Raw genomic sequence first — 27192 nt, forward strand, 5'->3', positions numbered from 1 at the left:
GTCACCCCCCAAGAAAGAGCAACCAACGGTACAATTTCAACTTTGAAATGGAGGGTAAGTAGAACCTATATCCAAATTTTCATGCAATTCGGAGTTGCCCCTGAAAATTACACGGTATCGCCGTATTTACCGTTCATTTACTGGGCTAAACAGACTAGCTATTAATATAGAATAGACTCCTGTGCCACACTAAACACCTAAAATATCTCGATTGATCGCTGATTTTATAATATTAGATTTTTGCCCTTCCAATTTATTGAAAAGCACACCTTGGCATAAACGTACATATTATTATTCAATCAGTTTTCTTTTTGTTGTTCTAAATACCATTTTTTAAATTTAACTTCCTTTAACAAAAGTTTGGAAAACATTGCTTACCGCCGTTCTGGTATGCATTCTGGCGTAGAAAAGATATTTGGCAAAATAAAACAAAAGTTGTCTCAAAAAATATACTTAAAATCCCACTGTGATTGTACATTATTTTTATAGTTTGTAAGACCATTATTTTTTATTAAAATAATCATAAGGAATAATTTTTAAACACACTCTGTCTCATTTTATATAACTATTCAAAAAAGACCAATAACTGTATATTGTTTTCGATTATATTTGGATAAATTTCGTTACAATGAGTATTGTTACTTGAAGACAATATTAGACCAGGGCGCATCTGTAAAAATATTAGTACATTTGGACATTGAGAGGTGACTCAAATTTATTTACAGAAATTGCTTGAAAATAACTCAAATAATAATATTTGAGTTATCCTTCCTCTCAAAAAGGTCCGGAACATTGTTTAAATAATCAAAATGTCAAAAAATGAAGCAAGAATTCGATTTTTGTCTTCGTTTTTTGATTATAACTTTAAAAGTATTCATTTGCGAGAAAAGTTGTATCAACATAAAAGTTGCGCAAATAAATTTCCTACAATATAGAATTGGTTAAAAATAAAAAAAAAATAGCCAGTCTTGTTGCAAAATAGAAATAATTGCGAAAAAAACCATAAAAAAACAAGTATTCGCATTTTACGTTTTTCAACCATTTATTCTGCACTTAGGACCTTCATATTTCACCCAGAAAAACTTTATGATACAGTAAAATATTGCTGTAAATTTGATTAAGATCGGTTTAATAGATTTTGCAAAATAAATTTTGCAATCCAGCTTTCGCAAAAGAAGTTCATTCTTTCAAAATGTTACAGGACTGAAAATAAAGCAGATAGCAAGTTGATTTTTTTTACGTATAGAAGTGTACTGTACCTTTCATTTGCAATTTGCAAAATTAAAATCGAATAACTACCACGGCGTCAGGAATTTTTTTTAAATAAACATTAATTATTGGTGCTACGCGCAGGACAGCGCAGCGGATAGTTTGCTCTGATTGGGCATTCCAATGACCTTTGATAATGATTGATACATTTTAATTTTTATTACATTTCGATATAAATAAATAAATTTGTTTATTGCAAAATAAAAACACATACTCTATCCTTTGAAATAACACTTTTTTTGCAAAAACTTTTTTGTTCATATATTTTAACTTAGAGAATAAAAGTTTATTATTTTTAAACATATGCAATTGTTTAAATAATATTTCACAAACAATAATAAAATTAGTTTGATTTTTGTGGAATTGAAATATTAAAGTACAGCAAAATATAGAGTAAGAAAATAATATATTAGATAAAGATTGGAAGAAATTTTGGTGGAAATCAACTTGTGTGAATCGAACATCGCAGTCCTGCGCGTAGCACCAAAAATTAATGTTTATTTAAAAAATTTCCTGACGCCGTGGTAATTAATCGATTTTAATTTTGCAAATTGCAAATGAAAGGTAAAGCATACTTATATAAGCAAAAAAATTCAACTTGCTATCTGATTTATTTTTAGTGCTGCAACATTTAAAAAAAAAATGAATTTTTTTTTGCGAATGCTGGATTGCAAAATTTATTTTGCAAAATCTATTAAACCGATCTTAATGAAATTTGCAGTGTTGTTTTACTATATCATATTGTTTTTCTGGGTAAAACATGAAGATCCTAAGTCTAGCATAAATGGTTGAAAAACGTAAAATGCGAATACTTGTTTTTGTATGGTTTTTTTTCGAAATTATTGCTATTTTATAACAAGGGGGACTATTTTTTAAATTTTTAACCAATTCTATTTTGTAAGAAATTTAATTACGCAACTTTAATGCTAGTACAACTTTTCTCAGAAATAAATGGTTTTAAAGTTATAATCAAAAAACCAATAAAAAAATCGAATTTTTCCTTCATATTTTGACATTTTTATTATTTAAACAATATTCCGGACCATTTTGAGTGGGAGGATAACTCAGATATTATTATTTGAGTTATTTTCAAGCAATTTCTGCAAAAAAATTTGAGTCCCCTCTCAACGTCCACCTCAAAACAGATGCGCTCTGGACTATAACTCAATCGGTGCATTTACAGTGAGCACATTCCAAATGTATGAAAAGGCAGTGACCTAATTCAGACACAATACATTTATCAGGTGACTATTCAGATCACCGAGCATATTGAATTTGAGGTAAGATTGAAACAAAATTTGAATTGTTTATGTAGAAATACATCAAGTAAATTTATATCTTTCACAAGAAATCAATAAATGTGACAACTTTATTGTGGGAAAACAATAACGTATTGAATCAACTTGAAATTGTGTGTAGGAAGATGTTTTTAAAGTAAGAAAGGGTTAAAAACTACAGTAGGTATAAAAAGATGATTAGCTGAATTAGCACATTCAGAAAATTTAAAGCGGATTTGAGTAATAGGCACTTTGGCTTTCGTAATGGCGTCGAAACAGTAGAAGCTCTACATAATTTCACAACTCTGGTCCAAAAATGGCGAGATCAACAAAAAGATCTTTTCGTCGCATTTTTAGAACATTAGACAGCTTTCGACAAAGTTTAATATAACATTCTCATGAAATGTCTAAAGTGAAAAGGAGTCGACAAAAATACATACTTCCAAGAGTTATTTACACAAGCACTTAAAAAATGTACCGGGTGTCCCAATAAGAATGGCTCTAGGCCATATCTCAGGAACCGTTTATAGTACAGCTTTGGGAAAAAATTTTTATAACAAAAGTTGCCTCGAGAAAAGCCTGGAAATTGTTTTCATTTTTGTAAGTCCACCGCTAGAGGGCGTAATTGAATATCAAAAATTTAAAAATCAAAATTTTACAAAATTTACATAATGAAAGGGCACTGAAAATCCGATCATCGTATTCTTCGCAAAATTCTGCAAATATTTGATTTCACAAGTGTAACTCTACCTTTGCAAATAAGAGGTGTGGGTGAGTGGGAACTTTGTTATGAAAAATGGCTTCCGGTTCTGCTTAATCGATTTTTGCAAACTTGGTCTCGTTGAAAACAGATCTTTTTCGTTAATTTAAGAGTTATAATTACGAAACAGACTAGTAAGTAATATGCCAGCTAGGGGGCGCTATTTTATGTTTTTCAGAAATCTAGTTTTTTTTGGAAAATATTAAATACAAGTACGCACTTTTAACCCTGTATTACAAAATTAGCCCAAATTATCAACAGAATATCGAAAACCGCATGTCGATACCTTTTTTCTATCTCGAGATATCTTAAGAAACGTATAAATTGTAAACAAACTGAAAATGTCACCGGTAAACGAAGTTAAGGAAATCAAAGTGAAAACAGGTAGTGTGCTACGGAAACAAATTAGAGCGGGACACTTGCGGAGTGCCGATAGAAGTGAATATTTCTCATAGATTCAATTATATTCCGTTCGATTCAATTCGATTCCATTTAATTGGATTTAATTTTATTTATTATAATTATGCTTATAATTTAATATATTTAAAATATACCCAATTTAATACATAATATATATGATTTGTCAAACGTAGGAAAGAGTTTGAAAATCTTACAATCGACGAAATTTTTAAACTTTTTGCTACGTTTGACAATCTGTACTAGTGATTTTACCCATTATGTTTAGAATTAACAAACTTTCAAAAGAAGTTTTACTTCAAATTTGATAGTGAATTTAATTATTATTATATAAAATGAATAGGATGTTTAAAAATACAATTTGATGATAAGTAGGTTGAAAGGAATAATGTAATCAACAAATTTAAAGAAGTCACTTTTGTATAACGGCCTCCCCTTTAATGAGAGTATCTAAAAATAAATGAACTCTTCCATGCATTATTTACGATTAAAATTTACACGAAATATTTACTATACTTCATCAGTAATTAAATTTTTAAATTAAAAGATATCGGTTACATTATTAAAAAAATAATAATTTAAAGCTTTATGTATCTTATCTTATTAATCCTAATTTTAACGGGTAAAATCACTAGTATATAATATTATGTATTAAATAAGGTATATATTATATATTTATATTAAATTATAGATATAATATATACTAAATAAAATTAAATCTAATCGAATAGAATCTAATTGAATCAAACGAATATAATCGAATCTATAATAAGTATTCACTTCTGTCGGCATTCCGCAAGTGTCATGCTTTAATTTTTTTCCACAGCACACTACTTGTTTCCACTTTGATTTCCGTAACTTCGTTTACAGGAGACATCATCAGTTATGTTTAAAAATTAACACGTTTCTTAAGATATCTCGAGACATAAAAAAGGTATCGACATGCGGTTTTCGATATTCTGTTGATAATTTGGTCTAATTTTGTAATACAGGGTTAAAAGTGCATACTTGTATTTAATATTTTCCAAAGAAAACTAGATTTCTGAAAAACATAAAATAGCGCCCCCTAGCTGGCATATTACTTATTAGACTGTTTCATAATTATAACTCTTACATTAACGAAAAAGATCTGTTTTCAATGAGACCAAGTTTGCAAAAATCGATTAAGCAGAACCGGGCTTACAGCCATTTTTCATAACAAGGTTACCACTCACCCCCACCTCTTATTTGCAAAGGTAGAGTTACACTTGTGAAATCAAATATTCGCAGAATTTTGCGAAGAATACGATTTTCAGTGCCCTTTCATTATGTAAATTTTGTAAAATTTTGATTTTTAAATTTTTGACATTCCATTACGCCCTCTAGCGGTTGACTTACAAATATGAAAATAATTTCCAGGCTTTTCTCGAGGTAACTTTTGTTATAAAATTTTTTTTCCCAAAGCTGTACTATAAACGGTTCCTGAGATATGGCCGAGAGCCATTCTTATTGGGACACCCGGTACAAAAGGGAGCAACATAAATGGTGAAAATATACATAACATTGAGAAAGAAGAAGATAGAGATGAATTTGAAATGGTTATAGCTAACCTTTATGAGTGGAGTCGACACTAAAAGAAGATCATTTAATATATTTTAATAACTGTTAAGATTTCGAAAATGCCACTTTAGTTCTAAAGCACCTTCTTAAAAAGGACATAAATTAACTTAGTCTAGTTCGAACAAAGTTCTCTGTTATATGAAAATTGTAAGAAAGATAGCGAAAAAATATGGCAAGATGCATGTTAACTAATGAATTCATAGACCTAAGAATTGTTAGCCAGGTCTGTAATTAACCGAAAGTCAGATAAGTTTTACCACAAGAAGAAAGTTGTAAAAAGCAGCTGCTTAATCTCTTAAGGTACGATTCCGACATCTACGGCAGACGGCAAACGGCAACTGCAAAAGCCAGTTACAGTTGTTACCATGACATACGTATTTACTTTTCATTCTTAATTTGTATAATTATTAGCAACTGGCGTTCTGCCGGATAGCACTTGCAGTTAGATATCGGAATCAGTCTCATACAAATTAATAGTGCAAAGTAGTGACGTCTGTCACGGCGACAACTGCAACTGCCGTTTACAGTTGTCGTCTGCCGCCTGCCGTCGATGTCGGAATCATACCTTTAGATAAAAGGAAACAGAACAACACGTAGAGGCTCGGATGATAACTTTAAGCAACATTCTGAATATTAATGGATGATTGAAACATTAGACAAGGTTTATGAAACAATACTAGAACAAAAGATCAGAAAAATTACAGGAACTACTTTAAATGAAACACAAAGCGGCTTTAGAAAAGGACGCGGAGTACATATTTTCATAGTCAAACAAATAATTGAAAAAACGTTATTGTCTAAAAACAAAGCATACCTATATCGCCTTCATAGATCTGCAAAAGGCATTCGATAGGGTAAAATGGCAAACTGTGTGGGACAGCTTCATAAGAAGAGGCGGTGAGGAAAAGCTAATTGAAGTCATCAAAAATCTATACAACAGAAATAGGAACTACATGAAATTAACAGAATTCGAAACAACTGAAACACCAAGACAAGGAGGTGTCATGAGCCCAACCCTAAAATCCTATTTTTACCTAGATTCAGACACTAACCTGCAAAAAATGACATTTTAAGAACTACAGAAAGATATTCGTGAAGAAGAGAAAAAAGTTTGACATCATCTTACCAATTTTGCGTAACTAATAAAAAATGAAAAATACTGTAACGGAATCATATAATTCAAAAAATACACCTCAAAGAAACATTATAAAAAAATTGGCTTATAGTTTTTACCTATTTCATTACCTTAAATTCATATGTACATAAAAATTTCTTAAAAATCATACTTATTTATAGTTGTAACAGTTTACTTTTTGAAAAATCTTTTTTTAGGCCTGCAGGTAGTTTTGAAGTCTATCATCAAGGCTATGGCACCATTACTTCAAATTGGACTTTTGGTATTATTCGCCATTGTTATTTTTGCCATAATAGGATTGGAATTTTATTCCGGTGCCTTGCATAAAACTTGTTATAGTCTTTACAACATAGGTAAGTTAATAATTTTGTTATTATTATTTAGTTGTATTAGTAAAATATTGTGCATACAGTGTGATGCAAATCTATGGAATAAATTTACGATTTCATATATTTATTTGCTATTTATGTGTTGGAAATTAAACCATCAGTGTTCTCATAGTAACGCAATCGACGATTTTTTAAATAAAAACCGATGTCACAGGACACGTCATGTGAAAGGTCTACTAATCACCATTGCAATGATGCAGTTATTTGAATATTTGTTTCTACAGGATTAACCATAACAGTTGGTTTATTAAGTGTTGGTTGGAGATCTTAACGGTTATTCTATAGGTCTACTTCTATCTCTCCATTTACCTGGAAAAACGTTATTTAAGTAATTCTGTACCTCAACGCCGTAGTGTGGGGAAGCTCCATCTCGTTGAAACCACAAATGATTTCTATTTGGAAATGGTTGATTCAGCTGTGACATCAGATAATTCTGAAGAAATTCTAGGTAACAAGGAGCAGTTTTTCTTAAAAAATAATATGGCCCTATAATACACTTGCGATCATAAAAAGCGGGTCACTCGATGATTTATTCAAGTTAGATGTCTCGAATTTTCTAAGCCTGTTGTCCGATTTGAGTGATTTTTTTAATATGTTATAGCCTTATTCTTTAACAATATCGCTATAACAATATTGCTGCTAGATAGGTAAATTGTCATTGTATACCGAGTTTAACACTCATAGTGAGTTTATTCCTCAAAGCTCGGAACACCCTGTGGAATGTTTAGCATAGATAAAATATTGAAATTAAAACTAGATTGTAGCCTTAGGCTTTCGTAACATTTTCTTTTTTGCTTTATTGGTTTATGTTGGATAATAAAAAAGTTAGGCACGTTAACAAATAACCATGTTCTTCATCAATACAGGGTGTTTCTAAATAAGCGCGACAAACTTTAAGGGGTAATTCTGCATGAAAAAATAATGACCGTTTGCTTTATAAACGCATGGCCGCAAATTATTCGGTTTCGAGATACGGGATGTTGAATTTTTTCTTACAAACTGACGATTTATTTATTGCTCTAAAACCGGTTGCGATATGCAAATGAAATTTGGTAGTTGTTAAGAGGTAGTTATGGCGCATTTTTTGACATACAATTAAGAATTTCATATTCACCATTGGCGTGCATACGGGATGTATCTAAAATGTTTATACCCGTATGCACGCCAATGGTGAATATAGAATTATTAATTGTATGTCAAAAAATGTACAATAACTGCCTCTTAAAACCTACCAAATTTTATTTGCATATCTCTACGAGTTTTAGAGCAATAAATAAATCATCAGTTTGTAAAAAAAATTTCAACATCCAGTATCTCGGAAACGAAGCATTTGCAAACATATGTTTATAAAGCAAACTGTCATTATTTTTTCATGCAGAATTACCCCTTGAAGTTTTTCGCACTTATTTAGAAACACCCTGTATTGATGAAGAACATGGCTAGTTATTAACGTGCCTAACTTTATTATTGTCCAACATAAACAAATAAATCAAAAAAGAAAATGTTAAGAAAGCCTAAGGCTACAATCGATTTCTAATTTGAATATTTTATCTATGCTAAAACATTCCACAGGGTGTTCCGAACTTTGAGGAATAAACACTGTATGATTGTTACACCCGGTATACAATGACAATTTACTTGTCTAACAACAATATTATTATAGTGATATTGTTAAAGAATAAGGCTATAACATACTAAAAAAATCACTCAAATCGGACAACAGGTTTAGAAAATTCGAGACATCTAACTTGAATAATTCATCGAGTGACTCGCTTTTTATGATCGCAAGTGTATGATTGTTTATAATTTATTCCTCTTCTCGATATGCCTATCCGTGACGAATATTGGCGATTTTCATGGCAATCTTTATTCTGTCTGCAGCAGCGCGGAAAAGCTGCACAGATGTTGTGTTGAACCAGGTTCTGAGGTTCTTTAACCAGGATGTTCTTCTTCTTCCTTTACCTCGCTTTCAAAATATCTTTTGTTGCAAGATGGCTTGTAGGAGGGCATATCTGGATTCATTTCGCATAATGTGTCTAAAGTATTCTCATAACTCCTGAGATTTGATGGTGGTCAGTACCTCCCGGTTCTTATCATATCCTCGTTCAAGGACCACGATTCAACACCATAAAAAAAGACAGAGAAGACGTAAGCTCGCAGCATTCTTACTTTTGTAGCTACTGAAGCTTTCATACCCTCGTGCCTGGCACAGAGATTCTAATGTTAAGGTATACTAATAGTCCAATATAGCTCTTTCTCCGTCACTTACATATAATGCTCGTAAAATCTTTCTCTCTTTACTCGTGCCAGTACTGACTTCGGCGCGAAGGAGATTCTCCTGTCGAATACTCTCCGCTGTCGGCAGGGATTGTATTGCGCCCATAGTTGCCATATTTTATATAATTTATGAAGATCAAAAGAAATACACACAAAAAAATTAATAGGAATTAAAAAGTTTTGAAGATAAAAAATATGTTTATGGATAGTTAGCAAGGTAGTGCCATGGCTCTATGGCACTACCTTACGGGCCGCCACTGCAGTCTGCTATTATTTTCTATACTATTTTTATATATATATATATATATATATATATATATTGTTTTTTCATCAAATAGCTTTATCTTAATTTCTAAAATAAAACAGTAGTTACTGATTATAGAAATAAATTAGCATTTATGTAATTTATTATTCTAACTGGGAAATAAGTCACAATTTAACTTAGAAAATTGTTTTATTGATGTTTCGACCTCCACTTCGGATGTCGTTATTAAAATACAAAATATTACTTAGTCCGAGATGGAAGTCGAAACGTCAATAAAATCATTTTTTTTAACCTTTAACTACACGCGCTGGCGTATTTTGTACGCCATATATACGAATTCTATTGCCAATATATATAAAAATTTAATTTTTGACCTTGTTTATCTACCTAACCTATCACTGGAATATGCTTTACAATTGGCTTTAGTTTCGTTATAATCGGCGTTCAGGGAAGATCGTAATTTACATTTTAGTATTTGTTGTTTCCGGTAGTGCACAATATACGCCACGATTATAATAATATAAGTAGTAATATAAGTACATTTTTCAATTGTTTCTAAGTCATTATGGCACAAAATATATTTTTCTTTATAAACAATACTTTTTCTCATGTAAAAAATTGCATTTCAAAAAAATTTTTATTAGTAATTTTGGTAATATCATGGAATCAGATTCCACTTATAAATCCCAATTGGCTTACTGAGAATTAACTCCAAGTATTAGCTGATGCCGAATAAGGTAACTAAGTGTATTAAAAAAAAACATATGGCGTGGCGTATAAAGTACGCCACGCATGTAGTTATGCTATAACTTAATGCGTGGGTAGTTAAAGGTTAAGTTAAATTGTGGGTTATTTCCCAGTTAGGATAATAAATTACTCTTGAATATTTTTATTTTAAGAAATTCTGAAAAAATTGTATATAAAAATTTAAATAAATGATAAAAACATGATATAAAAATTAAAAAAAAAAAATTTATTTAAAATGAAATAGATTTATGAAAATTACATTTATACCTACAATTACTATTTAACAATTAAATTCTACATCTAACAGAAATTTTTTTTACAGACAGGGAATTTTTTAGACAGATTATATTGCAAAAACTTAAAATATTGATATAATGTACCCCTAGTTCCTAACAGTAATAAAATAACCGGAAACTCAACTTTCTAAGTTATTTTTATGGATAAAAGTAGGTACAATTTGGCAACTATATTTAAATTTCAGAAAAATAATATCCTTTAATCATCCTCTATTGTGAAATTGCTCGGGAGTGAATTCGAATAGTGTCAGGAGTGAACTCGACCAATAAAATAACTACCTGCTCAAGACAGGAGTCAACTCAAAGGTACCCCATTAAATGAAGTTCCTAAAGAATAAATTTTATTCTTTATATTACTATTTTCATAGATCGTTTAATGGACTGTTAATTTTATTATATTTCGAGTTTGAATGAAATTTTTTGAGTGATATCCATTAATAGGTATTGATACAAGCGTGCTAGTTAAAGTGGCAGTGAATAAAATTAAGATTGAATGGTAACCAACGTTCAGAAAGAATATGGTACATGAAGAAGAAGATTAAAATTTTATGAGCGGTGATCGTAAACGATTTATTCTTATATGGGTACATTAAAAGATATAATGAACAGTTAAATGGAAAAAGACAAAATTAAGTGTAAATCGTTTCTCTTAAAAAAGACATTGCACTAAGAAGCCGGAAAAGGACAATTCCAGGAGAATTAAAAATATGTTAAAATAATTTTATTTACTTTCTTTCATCATCATCAAAACCTATTCGATCTCTTGTCGGACGTAAGCCTCCCTTAGGTGGTTCCATTCATTTCTGTTCTTTGTTTTGCAACCATTTGTGACCAGCCAGTCGCCTGATGTCATCAGTCTATCTGGTTTGAGGTCTACTTCTACTTCTCTCATTTGTTCTTTGTCCCGATTCAGCAATTCGCTTCGTCCAATGGTTGTTTTCCATTCTTCTTATATGACCTGCCCAGTTCCATTGGCAATCTTTGGGGTTAAATCTGTTACTTTTAATCATTTTCTTATCTCTTCATTGGCCTTGTGATCGCTGAGCTTACTGTTGAACATTCCCCATTCCATAGGTCTCTGATTCACTTGAAGTTTGTGGACTATGTTGTTGTTAAAAGCTCAGGTTTCTACTTAGGTACGTACTAAAGTTTTTGCCTTAGAGTATTTGATAAGATAGATTTGAATTCTGTTTGTAATCTTTCAAATGCTGCCCATGCTAAGGAACATCTTTATTTACATCAGCCATTAGCTTAAGCTTTGGTAGTTCGATTTTTTGTGCTAACGATATACGACTTAACCTTTTTTATATTATTGTTGTCCAATGTTATATCGTAATTTATATCCAGAGATTCGTTAGTTAGATATTTAGGTGTTTCTAGATTTGTATTTATTCCTATTTCTTTTGATTTTACATTTATGTAGGTCTGATAGCATTTTAGGTCTAATATAATTTAGGATTTATTGTATTTATTATGGTAGGGGAGCCCAAGCGGGAATTTTTGCAGTTACTCGAGCGCGTCAGATTATTACATGGGGAGAAACCTTGTACCCTGAAAATGTACCTCTACCATATGAGGGGTCTAGATTCAAAACCGGACATTTCCACTTTATGCCATTCCAAGTAAACTTAAAAAAACAATTTACAACTTTTCTGTTCCCTATCTCAAATTGAAGGAAAAGTCCACTTTTGCATCTGAACCAATTCTTTCACACCAAATTACTACTAGAAATTGTCCAATTTTGCTCTTTATCAAATTGGTAATATATAGCTCTTTAATCATAGTCCAGAAAGCCACTGCGCATCCGCTAGGAAAAATATTCTAATTCGGATTTTTTGCACAATCTTACTCAAAAAGGACTCATTTTAACAAATTTGCATGTTGCCAGGACCAAAAGGTGGTCAAAAAATTTTTAAACGTTTTTTTTTGTTTTTTTCTTAAAATTATTTTTTTTTGCATGGAAAAAATAAAAATCGACCTGTTTCGGGATTTTTCCTTAAAGTCGCCGTTTTACGAAATAACGAATTTATTCCTTTCATTTGCACCATACTGTCGGTGGAAAATAGTGTCGCGCACGCTTGATTAGCAATTAAAAAACAAAGGAGTTTTGAATATTGTATTGCAAAAAACTCTTCGGGATTTCATCAATCGATGTTTAAAGAATATCTACGCGCCTTGGTAACATTCAAATTTTCAGTTTTTCACATAGTTTTTGAGGGTTAAAAATGACCGATTTCGCAATTTTTCAATTTTTAATCGCTTATATGTCAAAAGCTATCATTTTTAGAGAAAAGTCACTAAAGACCTTTTCTGTTTGGAATGATCCAAAAAACCTAAAAAAACTTTTTTAAATGCAAAAAAATTATTTTAGGAAAAAAAACAAAAAAAAAACGTTTAAAAATTTTTTGACCACCTTTTGGTTCTGGCAACATGCAAATTTGTTAAAAGGAGTCCTTTTTGAGTAAGATTGTGCAAAAAATCCGAATTAGAATATTTTTCCTCGCGGATGCGCAGTGGCTTTCTGGACTATCACATATTTCAGAGGTGTATTCACCTTATTTTTACCAAAAAGTGGAGATGTCCGGTTTTGCATCTAGACCCCTCATATATTGGCTCTTAATGCAAGGGAGTTTGTTAAGTGGGGGACAAAAAAAAATCTATCCTTAGAAGAACTCGAAATCGTCAGATTAAGATAAGATAAGTTAAGTACATGCAAAACAGTGTATATTTCAAAAATCTGACGATTTGAATGGGGTGTAAGGAAATGGGTGGATCCCAAAATTTCACAAGAAAAAAGCGAATATTTCGAGAAATTAATGACAGATCGAAAAATTAAAAAATACGTGCTCAATATTTTTCAAAAATCTATCAAACACGACTTCCCACGGAGAGGGGTGGGGGGTAAACTTAAAATTGTAAATACGAATCCCGCGATATTTCGCGAAATGAACATCAGATCGAAAAACTAAAAAATACACATATTCAATATTTTTGAAAAATCTATCGAATGGCGTCAAACACGACCCCTCACGGAGGTGGGGTTGGGGTTACTTTTAAATCTAAAATAGGAGCCCCCATTTTTATTGCAGATTTAGATTCCTTACGTAAAACTAAGTAACTTTTATTCAAGACATTTTTTCGAATTATGGATAGATGGCGCTATAATCTAAAAAAAAACGATTGTTGGAAATGGCAAATTAAATTAAAAATGGAAAGTCCCCACTAAAATGGAAAACTTTACTTAACTTTTTTTGGTTTTAGGACCAATAGGTCACAACAGGACTTTCACAACCCAATAGGTCCCCATAACGCTCAAGTAACTGCACATTTAGCATACTTTGCTCCCCTACCATTATGATAAAATAAGATAAACACACTTATTAATTGTATTTGCGGAAAATTTCCCCTTAAGACATTTAATAAAACCTGTAATACCGCAAAAAAATTAATAAATGTTTTTTTTTTTTTTTTATTAAACACAAGCTGTGTTTAGACTACTGAAATCTGGTCATCAGTTGACCAATTATCAGTTCTTCTTTAACTTATATTACTAAATGATACATAATCTAAGCTCTTAACCCTATGGTGTCCTCTTATTTTTTTAACAAGTATGAAATTTTAATACTAAAACTAACACACAATACAACACTATGCTCTGCTTTTACACTAACACTTTACACTAACTCAAATGGTTTTCTTCGTTTGAGTCTTCTTTCTAGCCCAGTATTATCGAGGAGCTGGATGGCCTCGATGTTTACATGACTATGGAGCCGTTGTTCGTGACTACCTGCCATCTTCTTGATAACTTTGTCTACATCTTCCATCTCAAGATCCTTGTGGAGGTCGACATTTCGGATATACCAAGGAGCATCAACGATGTTCCGTAATACTTTATTCTGCAATCTCTGGATAATCTGAATATTACTTGAATTGGCACAGCCCCAGAGTTGGCAACCATACATCCATACTGGTCTAAGTATTTGTTTGTATAAAAGTATTTTGTTATATGTGGACAATGCAGAGTTTCTTCCCATCAGCCAATACATTTTTTGTAACGGATACCTAATTCTTCCCTTTTCTTTTTAATGTGGACTTTCCAGCGAAGCCTTGCATCAAGTGTGATACCTAAATATTTTGCAGAAGATGCATATGGTATTTGGGCATCATTTATTCTAATTGGAATGTTTTCGATTTTTTTATTTGTAAAATTGATATGAATAGATTTAGATTCATTTAATTTGATTTTCCATTTTTTAGTCCAGTTGTGTATTTTATTGATTGCCAACTGTAATTTTTCTGCTGCTTCTTCGCTGGTATCACCTACTGCTAAGATAGCGGTGTCATCTGCAAATGTGGCTATAGTATCATTTTCCATTTCAGGTATATCGTATGTGTATAACAGGTAGAGAACAGGACCTAATACGCTTCCTTGAGGGACTCCTGCTCTGATTTCTTTTAGATAAGTGTACACGTCTTCTTGCTTAATTCTGAAATATCTGTCAGATATATATGATTGTAAAATTTCTGAATATTGTTTAGGCATAAGAATTTTGAGTTTGTAGACTAAACCTTCATGCCAAACTTTGTCGAAGGCCTTAGCTACGTCTAAAAAGATTGTAGAACAGACTTTATTTTCTTCTAATGATTTCTCAATTATGTTAGTCATTCTGTGTACCTGATCAATCGTAGAATGTTTATTTCTGAAGCCAAATTGGTGGTTTGGAATCATTTTTTTCTCTTCTATTATTGGTTTTATTCTTTTTAGCAGAAGTTTCTCAAAAAGCTTCGACATCACTGGTAAAAGTGATAATGGTCTATATGAAGACACTTCATTTGGTGATTTTCCTGGTTTTGGTATCATTATAACCTCAGCTATTTTCCATAAATTTGGAACATATCTCAATCTAAATGCAGCATTGATGATGTTGGTCAATTTGACTATGGCTTTACGAGGCAGGTTTTTTAGTAATTCTCCAGTAATTAGATCATATCCTGGTGCCTTCTTAGGATTTATATTGTCTTTTATTTCATCAGCTACTTCCTTCGGGGATGTTGGTCTGATTCTCTCCTCTGTCTGATTAGGCTCTATCGATATTTGATCATTATTTTGGTCATCATGCGGTTTAAATGTATTTTCTAAATATGTGGCAAATCTCTCTGCCTTTTGCTCATTACTTCTAGCCCAGCTACCATCTTCTAGTTTAATGGGTGGAGAATGGGTTACTGGTCTTTTTAGCCTTTTTGTAGCTTTCCATAGAGAGTACTCTGTGCTACTATTATCCGTCAACTCTCTCAGGTAATAACTGATTGACTCATTTTTTATATTTTGAATCTCTCTTTTAAGTTTTTGACTAGCATTGTTTAAATTTGTTTTATCTTGGGGTGCTCTGGTTTGTTGCCACTTCCTTCTAAGTTTTCTTTTCTCTTTAATTAACTTTTTAATTTCTTTCGGATAGTTGTTTCCTTTGACGTTTGATCTTATAGTAGGAGTACTTTCCCATGCTGATTTTTGTATATTTTGTACAAGCAACTCAACTTCCTCATCTAGTTGTTCAGGTTTTTTTAATGGTACTACTAGTTCAATTCTATCTTCAAGGATTGATCTAAAACTTTCCCAGTCTGTTAGTTTATTTGTTAGTATTGGGTTACAATCCTTTCTGATAATCGTGTCACTCACAATGAGTATTATGGGTGAATGATCTGAATTCATATCTCAACCTTCATTAATATCTACATAGTTGGATGAAATATTTTTAATAACAAAGAAATCAATTAAGTCCGGTATTTTGTTTGTATCTGTTGGCCAATAAGTCGGTCTACCTGTTGATATTACTTCACATTTCTGTTCTTTTATGGCTGCCAGTAACTCTTTTCCTTTAGTTGTTGTTAATCTTTATTATTATTATTATTATTATTATAAATCAAATAAGGGCAGAGGAGCGAGCTCCTATTATGCCCAAAAACAAAGAGAAATATCATTTTACAACTAATACAAATTAAGAATAAAGTTAAAAATTAACAAACATCAAATAAAAATATTGAAAAAAAACATAAAATCTTGATCCCTATTGGGTGTGCTTTGCATTAAAGTCACCTCCAATGATATATCTTTTTCGCAAACTTTTCAAGTATTCTACATACTGTTCTTTTTTAATGGAATGCCTAGGGGGGCTATAAATTGAGCTTACATTAACTTCGCAATTAGTTTTGAGTTTGACACATACCGTAGTTGCTTGTATGTGTTCTGTTTCATATTTTAGCTCCTCATAATGTTCAATGTTATCTTTTATTATTAGTGCGCTGCCTCCTTTGGCTGCATTGTCAGGATGTATAGTGTGGTATACCCTGTATCCTCTAAGCTTTATAAAAGATTGTTTCGTGAAATGTGTTTCAGCTATGAGACATAAATCAACTTCTTCTGTATCTAGGATAGTTTGCAGTTCATTTTTATGTTGTAGAAGCCCATTGGCATTCCATTCCATGATTCGTAGTTGCTTAGCCATTTCGAATTTTCGGTATAGCTCCTTTAGCGCTATGTTCCAACCTAGTAACGCGTATATCTATTTGTGTTATTTTGTCATCTATCTTGATGAGTTTTTCTAATTTTATTTTCAATGTATTCTCGGTTTCCAATTCTTGGTCCGTTTGTTTTATATTATTAACTACATCACTGTATTTTCTATTTGCAGTGACGTTTTGTGCTTTTGGCTTTTCCTTCTCATTGACCCTTTGTGGTGGTTTTGGTAGACTGGCCTTATTTGTTCTCTGATTTCTCAGCTTTTGTATTTTTTTGGCTACATAACATCCTCGGTAGCTTGCAGGATGATTTTCACCGCAATGAATACACTTTGGTTCCTCTTTTAGTGGTTTCTGACAATCTTTGGTAAGGTGCTTACCGATGCATTTAACACATCTTGGTTCCTTATTACAATATTTCCAGGTATGACCATAGGCCTGGCATCTTTTACACTGTGGTACCAGCTTCAAGCTCCTTAGTGGTTCAATTTCTACTCTCATGCTCAAAATGTCAGTTATTCCAAAGATTTTGTTTATATCTTCATCTTGTCTGAACGTCAGGATGAACATATCAAGAGGTTTTTTAGTTCTCCACTTCATTTTTTTATCAGCTTGTATAGCTTTATATCCTCTTCTTTGTAGCTCATTTACTATGTCATTAGGCTGATAGGAATGATGTAGTTTCTTAACCATTACTCTGATTGGTCTTTCTTGTTTATTTTCATATGTGTGATAGGAAAATTTACTCGTGTTTAAACTGTTTATTAGTTTTCTATACTCATTACTGTCGGGTGTATTGATTTTTATGACTTCACTGTTTATTATTTTCATGGTGAATTTAATACTAGCATCGACTAGAGTCTTACTTAAGTTGGCAGCATCTTCGAAACCTTTTACTACAACCGGAGGTGGCAGTTTTGGCTTTTGAATTTGCTTTACAGCTGTTGCTTTCTCTGGAGAGGGAGGAGATAATGAAATATCCATTTTGCGTTTTTTGGTCCTCCTGTTCTCTTGTCTTATCCACTCCGTTTCGTTGGCTAAATCTTCTTCATCGGTAAAATATTCAGATTTGTCTGTATTGGTTTTTGTTTTATCGGCGCTTGCTGTTGACCCTATATCTTGTTGGGTATTCTCAAGCTTTGCTAATCTTTGCTCCATTGTGATAATTATTTGATTTAGGCGCTGATTATCTATATTAAGTTTTTGAACATTATTTTCTGATTGAACCCATGCATTATATAATGCTTGTTCATTTTTCGAACGTTGTGCATTTTCTGAAAATAAAACGTTCTTTTCCTGGACTAATATTGCCTCAGTTGGCGTCTGATTAGGAAACATTTTAAAATAATAATTGTTCCTTTATTTTTAATAAAAATAAAAGTAAAAACTTACTTATTAATCGACTTTTGGTTTCTGGTTTCGTGATAACATAACGACCATTTAATTGGATCGTCGGACATCACTCACGATAAATAATATCCTTAATAATATACTAATTTAACTACTCGTTGATAAGAACGTCTCGGATACAACCTTACCGTTCGGAAGTCTATTTGTTACTATTAATAAATGTAAATTTTACAAATAATTAATAATAAAAGTCACTCATAAACCGCAGTTAGTAAAAAATATATCAAATTCGAAACGAAATCATTAATCAAAGAAAAAATTTTAAATAAGAGGTATACAACAACAACAAGACACGTTATGACAACCGCGTTTAGGCTTTCTCGCCTCTTCACGGAATGGGGGATAGAAGACATTTTAGAAGTGGCATTTTTGGCCAAAAGTATTAAGATTTATTAAGAAAATTAGAGTGTAGAGCTGTTATATGTATGTAAGATTTACTACCTAACGTCTTAACTGATAATGCAGTGAACAGTAGACTCAGAAATGCTTTTTAATAAGTATAAGCTAAAAAGAAAAAGATTAAGTGCATTTTTAAATCTTGTTTAAAAAACTAGGCGCCAACATTTTAAAAAGTTTTCGCATCCATTAAGTTCTGGCAAAATTTCAATACGCATCACATCTGCAATGAAATCTTCGGTAAGTGCAGTAAATTTAAAAATAGTTATTTCGACAAAAAATTCCATTTCGCAGCCTACGCCAAACAATAACCAACTTTTTATTCTCCCCATTTACAATCATCCATATATAAACTCTGAAAGGTCGTATCCCGGCGTCAATGCTGTCTCCAAAAAACAACAACCCCCTTCAACCCCGTAGAGCTGCCCGCTGTTCCGCAACCCCGTCGAAATATTGCGTTTCATTTTGGCAAAAGTTCATCGGGAAAATCCTAGCAGTAGGCTGTGATGGGACAATTGCGTCGCTTTGCCGCCGAGACGACGCGGCTACACGACGCCTCATATTCTTAGAAGGATTATGGTAACTCGTTGAAATCAGGATCGAACGAAAGTGTACCTTCCTATATTTACCTAATTCGAGGAAAACTACAACACTAGAAGCGATGGATTCGACCGTTACTTGATGGAAATTCATTTTATCTAACAGTAAAACACTGAAAAACTTTTGTTTTCAATATTTCCACAAAATTTATTACAAGTTAGTATCACTAAAATATTGGCACACCAGTATCACACTACCGATTTTTAAGCAAGGGCAAAGATCATGTCCAGACAAGTACAGAGTAATAACTTTCTTAAATACGATAATGCAGTTATTAAAAGGCACACTCAGGATAAATTGGAATTACAGATAATGAACAGATAGACCCGGGCGCATCTGTAAAAATATTAGTACATTTGGACGTTGAGAGGCGACTCAAATTTTTTTGCAGAAATTGCTTGAAAATAAATCAAATAATAATATTTGAGTTATCCTCCCTCTCAAAAGGGTCCTGAACATTGTTTAAATAATTAAAATGTCAAAAAATGAAGGAAAAATTCGATTTCTTTCTTCGTTTTTTGATTACCACTTAAAAAGTATTCATTTCCGAGAAAAGTTGTACAAACATAAAAGTTGCGTAATTAAATTTTCTACCATGTAGAATTGGTTATAAATTTAAAAAATAGTCACCCTTGTTGCAAAATAGCAATAATTGCGGAAAAACCATACAAAAACAAGTAATCGCATTTTACGTTTTTCAATCATTTATGCTCCACCTAGGACCTTCATGCTTCACCCAGAAAAACTTTATGATACAGTAAAACAATACTGTAAATTTCATTAAGATCGGTTTAATAGCTTTTGCAAAATAAATTTTGCAATCCAGCTTTCGCAAAAAAATTCATTTCTTCAAAATGTTACAGGACTCAAAATAAAGCAGAGAGCAAGTTGAAATTTTTTTTGATTATAAAAGTGTACTGTACTTTTCATTTGCAATTTGCAAAATTAAAATCGAATAACTACCTCGGCGTCAGGAATTTTTTTAAATAAACATTAATTATTGGTGCTACGCGCAGAACAGCAGATAGTTTGCTCTGTTTGGGCATTCCAGTGACCTTTGATAATGATTGATACATTTTAATTTTTATTACATTTCGATAAAAATAAATAAATTTGTTTATTGCAAAATAAAAACACATACTCTATCCTTTGAAATAACACTTTTTCTTAGCAAAAACTTTCTTTGTTCATATATTTTAACTTAGAGAATATAAGTTTATTATTTTTAAACATATGCAATTCTTTAAACAATATTTCACAAACAATAATAAAATTAGTTTAATTTTTGTGGGATTAAAATATTAAAATACAACAAAATATAGAGTAAGAAAATAATATATTAAATAAAGATTGGAAGAAATTTTGGTGGAAATCAACTTGTGTGAATCGAACACCGCTGTGCTGCGCGTAGCACCAAAAATTAATGTTTATTTAAAAAATTTCCTGACGCCGTGGTAATTAATCGATTTTAATTTTGCAAATTGTAAATGAAAGGTACAGTACACTTATATAAGCAAAAAAATTCAACTTGCTATCTGCTTTATTTTCAGTCCTGCAACATTAAAAAAAAAATGATTTTTTTTTTGCGAAAGCTGGATTGCAAAATTTATTTTGCAAAATCTATTAAACCGATTTTAATAAAATTTACAGTGTTGTTTTGCTATATCATAAAGTTTTTCTGGGTAAAATATGAAGGTCCTAAGTGTAGCGTAAATGGCTGAAAAACGTAAAATACAAATACTTGTTTTTGTATGTTTTTTTTTCGCAATTATTGCTATTTTGCAACAAGGGTGACTATGTTTTAAATTTTTAACCAATTCTATATTGTAGGAAATTTAATTACGCAACTTTTATGTAAGTAAAACTTTTCTTAAAAATGAATAGTTTTAAAGTTATAATCAAAAAACCATAAGAAAACGAATTTTTCCTTCATAATTTGGCATTTTGATTATTTAAACAATCTTCCGGACCATTTGAGTGGGAGGATAACTCAAATATTATTATTTGAGTTATTTTCAAGCAATTTCTGCAAAAAATTTATTTGAGTCACCTCTCAACGTCCATCTCAAAACAGATGCGTCCTGGACTAAGAGAAGATCAGCAAGGATTCAGAAAAGACAGGTCGACGTCGAAGACGATTTAAGTGAAAGAGAAGTCGATAGAATATAACAAACCTGCATATATTTGCTTCGTAGACCTAACGAAAGCATTTGACAGAGCCAGACTTAGCGATATAATACAAAAAATTAATCCAAAAAGGATACCGACAAACATTGTTGAAGTCATAAAACAAATGAACAATAACAACACGCCAAAAATTAAAATAAACGACACCACTACGGCCAACATACCATTATCAGGGGGAATCAGGCAGGGAGACAGCCTCAGTCCATTTTAGTCTAGTCGCAACATAGGGGGTCCCGTGGAAATTCTAGATCGCCGTGATTTGATGGTGGTATTATAGGTTTTTTGGGTCGCTGAATCCAATGGAAGTGATCTGGGAGCCCAAATATGGTGCGTTTAATTGTTATTAACAAATTGTGGTAAAATTAAGTATTTTTCAGGAAATATTCGAAGTCCTGTAAATAAATTGATAGTGTTAAGGTCTTTTCAGGTGTATTTTTGGTCGCTGAATCGAATGCGACTAGTCGCGATTACTTAAAATAAGTTCTTAGTTTGTTAATAACAAAATAATTGTTTATTCGCCGAAAAGCTTTAAATAATGCGCCATCTATAGAAAGTTTGTAGTCTTTTTCATAGTATTTTTATGCGCTAAATCGATTTCCACTAGTCGTGATAGCTTAAACCACGTTCTGACTTTGTTATTAATAAATTATTGCAAAAATAATGGTTTATAGTACGTTTACTCACGGATTTTGCTCCAAATTTTAAAAAACCACTTGGATTGACATGAAATTTGGCATAAACGTAGCTAACATGTCAAACAAAACAAGTGATATTGTGCCGATGTGTGCTTTTACTCTGGAGGTGAATTTCCTCCCAGTTTAAAAAAAACCTTTAAAATAAGCCCAGAAGTGGATAAACTGATTAATTCTTAGTAACTTTTGTTCTATACAGTTTTTTCACTAAGTCAATACTTTCCGAGTTATTTGAGAGTGAATATGTTAATTTTTCACCAAAAAACCCACGTTTTTAGACGGGTTTTCGTAAATAACTCAAAAATAAGTATTTTTTCAACAAAAATTTACTTAGCAAAAATATAGACTATAAAAAAGTGAAAAAAATGGTGTATGTGTGAGGTTCGTAGACCCAGTAGAATCGAAGTTGTAGCTAATGAACAACAGGTTCATATTCGTCAAATTCCAAATCGAATATCTCAACATAAAATAACCAAAAAGTGAAGCATTTTTTAAGGAAAACTCATTACAACTTTTTTAAAGCTTTTTAAAAAAAAGTTTATTCTTGTTTTTTGAAAAAGTATCTAGTATCAAAAATAAGCAACTTACGCTCAAAATAAAGTTGGTCCCATTTTTTTGGTTAAAAAAACGGCAACATCACCCCCTAATTAGCATCTCAAATGAAATTAACCGTTACCGCTTAACAAGTTTCTTTATTTATGTTGTATTTATATGACCTGTAAGTTTCATCAGTTCGAAAGTGCTTATAAAACCACCAAAGACTTGTGTGTTTTTTTTAATTAATATGTTCACTCGCAGATAACTCGAAAAGAATTGACTTAGCGAAAAAAACTATATAGAATAAAAGTTGCTTAGAAGTAATCAGTTTATCCACTTCCGGACTTATTTTAAAGTTTTCTTTTTTCACCCCCGAAGAGGGGTGAAACTCCAGGGTTAAAGTACACATCGGCACAATATCACTTGTTCTGTCTGACATATTAGCTACGTGTATGCCAAATTCCATGTCAATCCAATTTCATGTAAACCTACTAAAACTGGTTTAAGCTATCACGACTAGTGGCAATCGATTTAGTGTATAAAAATACTATGAAATAGACTACAAACTTTATGTAGATAGAGCATTATTACAAGCTTTTCGGCGAATAAACAATTATTTTGTTATCAACAAAATAAGAACATATTTTGAGTAATCGCGACTGGTCACATCAAAAATACACCAGAGAAGACCTTAACACATTCAATTTATTTACAGGGCTTCTAATAATACCTGAAAAATACCTAATTTTACCATAATTCGTTAATAACAATTAAACGCACCATATTTGGGCTTCCAGACCACTTCCATTGGATTCAGCGACCCAAAAATCTATAATATCACCATCAAATCACGGTGAGCCAAAATTTCCCACGGGACCCCCTTTGTTGCGACTAGACTATTTCTATTCAATATGCTAATGGATGAAATAAGAGAAGATGTGGAATCGCTACAACTAGAATACAGCCTCGGTCACAGTAGAGTAGAATCAGTATAGTGTGCTATGCGGATGATGCAGCCCTAATTTCAGAGGATGAGAATGACCTACAAAGACAACTTAATCGATTCGACCAAGCATGTCGACGACTCAACATGAACATATCCACGCAGAAAACAAAATGCATTATCATTGCGAAAGATACAATTAGATGCAAGCTCGTGGTAGAGGGGAACCCATAGAACAGCTAAACCAGTTCAAATATCTAGGTGTAGACTTATTAAGTTATTTTGACCCAGCTAGAGACCTAAGAGGGCAAATTAACAAAGGCCGCTGTCTTGTCCGGATGTTTGACAGATGTGGTCTGGAATAACCCATATATGAGAATAGACAGCAAAGTTAGGATTTATAAAACTTGCATCAGACCTGCTATGACTTATGGCATTAAATCAAGAGAAGACACCAATAAAACTAAAAGCATGCTACGAACAGGCGAAATGAAGACACTAAGAGCAATATTATCAGGGAAGACAAGAAGATATAGAATACGAAACAACATCATCAGGGAACAATGTGGCATGCAAGATGTAGTCAGATGGGGCAGGCAAAGACGAAGAGAATGGTTCAGTCATGTAAAAAGAATGGAGGAGCACAGACTACCAAGAATTGCGCTAGAAGGAAAACCAGCAGACAAGCGTTTACCGGGGAGACCACCAAAAAGATAGAGAGATAGCTGGCAGTCTACCTCTCAAGAAATACTTCAACGTCGGAATTAACAGATCGACAGATCTACAACAAGTATAAGAAGAAGAAGTATCACTAAAACTGTTTCGGCCTAGTACCTTTCTCAAGTGATATATCTTACTATGTGTCTGCACTTTAAAGTCTCTACCTAAATAGGTTGACGACTGGGGAACTGTTTGTCTCAAGTTGGTCAATTCAGAATTATGTCTGTATTTTTTAATTTATTAATTTTCGTAGATTCTAATTAAGATAGATACAAACAACATATAGTCTCAAGGGGGTTTTACTTACGTACAGACTTATATACAGACTTACTTACATTCAATGGGGTTTTACTTACTTACATACATACTCTGGGCTAATTAGCAAAATTCATGGAAAAGTTATTTACCAGCAATTTTATTGCTGGAATCGAATTATAAGATCGTATATATTAATAATATAGGTATGCAAAGTCCGCAGATAGTGTGCTACTTTTTTTTATAAACAAAATGGCGCCGACAAATCGTATTTTTTCAATTATTGCTCTATAATTCCGAAGATTTTAACTTTACAACAAAAACACCCAAATAAAAATTCAACGCAATTAAATTCTGCATAACTAGAGATATGTTTTTCACGATATTTGCTCCGACGAAAATTTTCGTCGGAAAATGCGGGTTTTCCTAACAAAAACTCTAATTTTCAAATAAAGTTTTAGGTAAGTAATTATTAATCAATAATTAAATAACTTAGTGACATCAAAGCTTTCTTGGTATATATTGTAATTCCAGAAGCCGGTGAAAATTAAACGAATATTTTAGCAACAATTCAATTGTTAATTAACGATTTATGATCGCAATAATAACCAAAATAATCATGATACATTGATCAAACTTATAAAGATTATAAAGATAAAATGCTTATTTAATATTTTATCGACAAAATAAAAAATTTTTGTTTTTTTTGCATAATCTTTAAATTTTGAAAAAAAAAATAGTTATAATACCCTGGTCTAATTAGTAAAGTACAAAGAAAGGTTATTTACCAGCAATTTTATTGCTGGAAACGAATTATAAGACCCTATATATTATTAATATAGGTATGCAAAGTCCGCACATAGTGTGCTACTTTTTTTATAAACAAAATGGCGCCGACAAATCGTATTTTTTTCAATTATTGCTCTATAACTCCGAAGATTTTAACTTTACACCAAAAACACTTAAATAAAAATTCACCCCAATTTAATTCTACATAGAGGCATGTTTTTCCCGTTTTGCTCCGACGAAAATTTTTCTCGGAAAATGTGGGTTTTTCCAACAAAATCTCGAATTTTCAAATAATTTTTTTGGGCCAGTAATTATTTATCAATAATTATATAGCTTGGTGAAATAAAAGATTTCTTGGTATAGATTATAAATTCAGAAGCCGGTGAAAATGAAACGAATACTTTAGCAACAATTCAATTGTTAATTAACAATTTACAGTCGCAATAACAACCAAAATAATCATGAGACATTGATCAAACTTAGAAAGATTATAAAGGTGTGATGTCTATTTAATATTTTGTCGACAAAATATAAATTTTTCATTTTTTTGCATAATCTTTAAATGTTTAAATAAAATTGTTATAAACAAATTAACATTTCTCAGAAATTGTTTATTAAATTCTAATTTTAAAAATACTTAAAATGCGTATTTCATAGGTCTTGAAAATGAATGCTTTAAAAAAATTTTCCAACCATTTGCAAAAAAGTTATGAAATAGCAAAATAAATATACGATTTCTCTGTTGTTTATAATTTGTTTTAATTGTTTCAAAGCTTAAAAGTGAGTCTATGGTACAGTCTAATTACTCACAAAGAATGTCAAAAATTAGTGCAATGGTTATATTTTAATCAAAGATTAAAAATACTTTTTTTTTGTAATTTTTAGCGCAAAAGTAAAATGTAAAGAGTAAAGGTAAATAAAAGGTACAGAGTCGGAGCTAAAATGTTCACTCGAAGCGACTGACACGCAGCATACATTATTTATTAAAAGTGTACGTCGCGCGGCCGCCGGTCGTCGCTCCGAGTGAAAATTTTAGCTACAGTACTGTATTATTCTACTTTCGCGCGTGTAAATTGCAAAAACATATATTTATAATCTTTAATTAAAAGATAACCATTAAACTTATAATCGATATTTTTTTGTAAATAGTTAGCTTGTACTTTAAACTCACTTCTACGCTTTGAAAGAATTAAAAAAATTATAAACACCGTAGTAATCGTATGTTTACTTTGCTGTTTCATAACTTTTTTGCAAATGGTTGCAAAAAAGTTTTAAAGCATTAATTTTCAAGATATTTGAAATCCGCATTTTAGTTATTTTTTAAAATTATAATATAATAAAAACTTTCTGAGAAACTTTAATTTGTTTATAATTATTTTTTTTTAAACATTTAAAGATTATGCAAAAAAATAAGAAATTAATATTTTGTCAACAAAATGTTAAATAGGCATCTCATCTTTATAAGATTTCAAAGTTTAATCAGTGTATCATAATTATTTTGGTTATTATTGCGACCATAAATTATTAATTAACAATTGAATTGTGGCTAAAATATTCGTTTAATTTTCACCAGCTTCTGGAACTATAATCTAAACCAAGAAAGCTTTTAAGTCACCAAATTATTTAATTATTGGTAGATAATTACTTATCTTAAACTTTATTTGAAAATTAAAGATTTTGTTGGGAAAACCCGCATTTTCCTAGGAAAATTTTCAT

At 31.5% G+C, this 27192-nt stretch overlaps 1 protein-coding gene across 27 annotated transcripts in view; it reads left to right on the forward strand.

The window, feature by feature from the left end:
* The window catches only part of LOC114344868 (voltage-dependent calcium channel type A subunit alpha-1), a 460590-nt gene that overhangs the window by 133657 nt on the left and 299741 nt on the right, over nt 1–27192 (forward strand). For all 27 annotated transcript variants that reach the window (XM_050650056.1, XM_050650071.1, XM_050650052.1 and 24 more), the window contains one exon: nt 6655–6810. In XM_050650056.1, the coding sequence (XP_050506013.1) occupies nt 6655–6810 (156 nt within the window). The remainder of the gene's footprint in view (nt 1–6654; nt 6811–27192) is intronic.

Source organism: Diabrotica virgifera, chromosome 1 (assembly GCF_917563875.1).
Source record: "Diabrotica virgifera virgifera chromosome 1, PGI_DIABVI_V3a".
NCBI classification, from domain to species: domain Eukaryota; kingdom Metazoa; phylum Arthropoda; class Insecta; order Coleoptera; family Chrysomelidae; genus Diabrotica; species Diabrotica virgifera.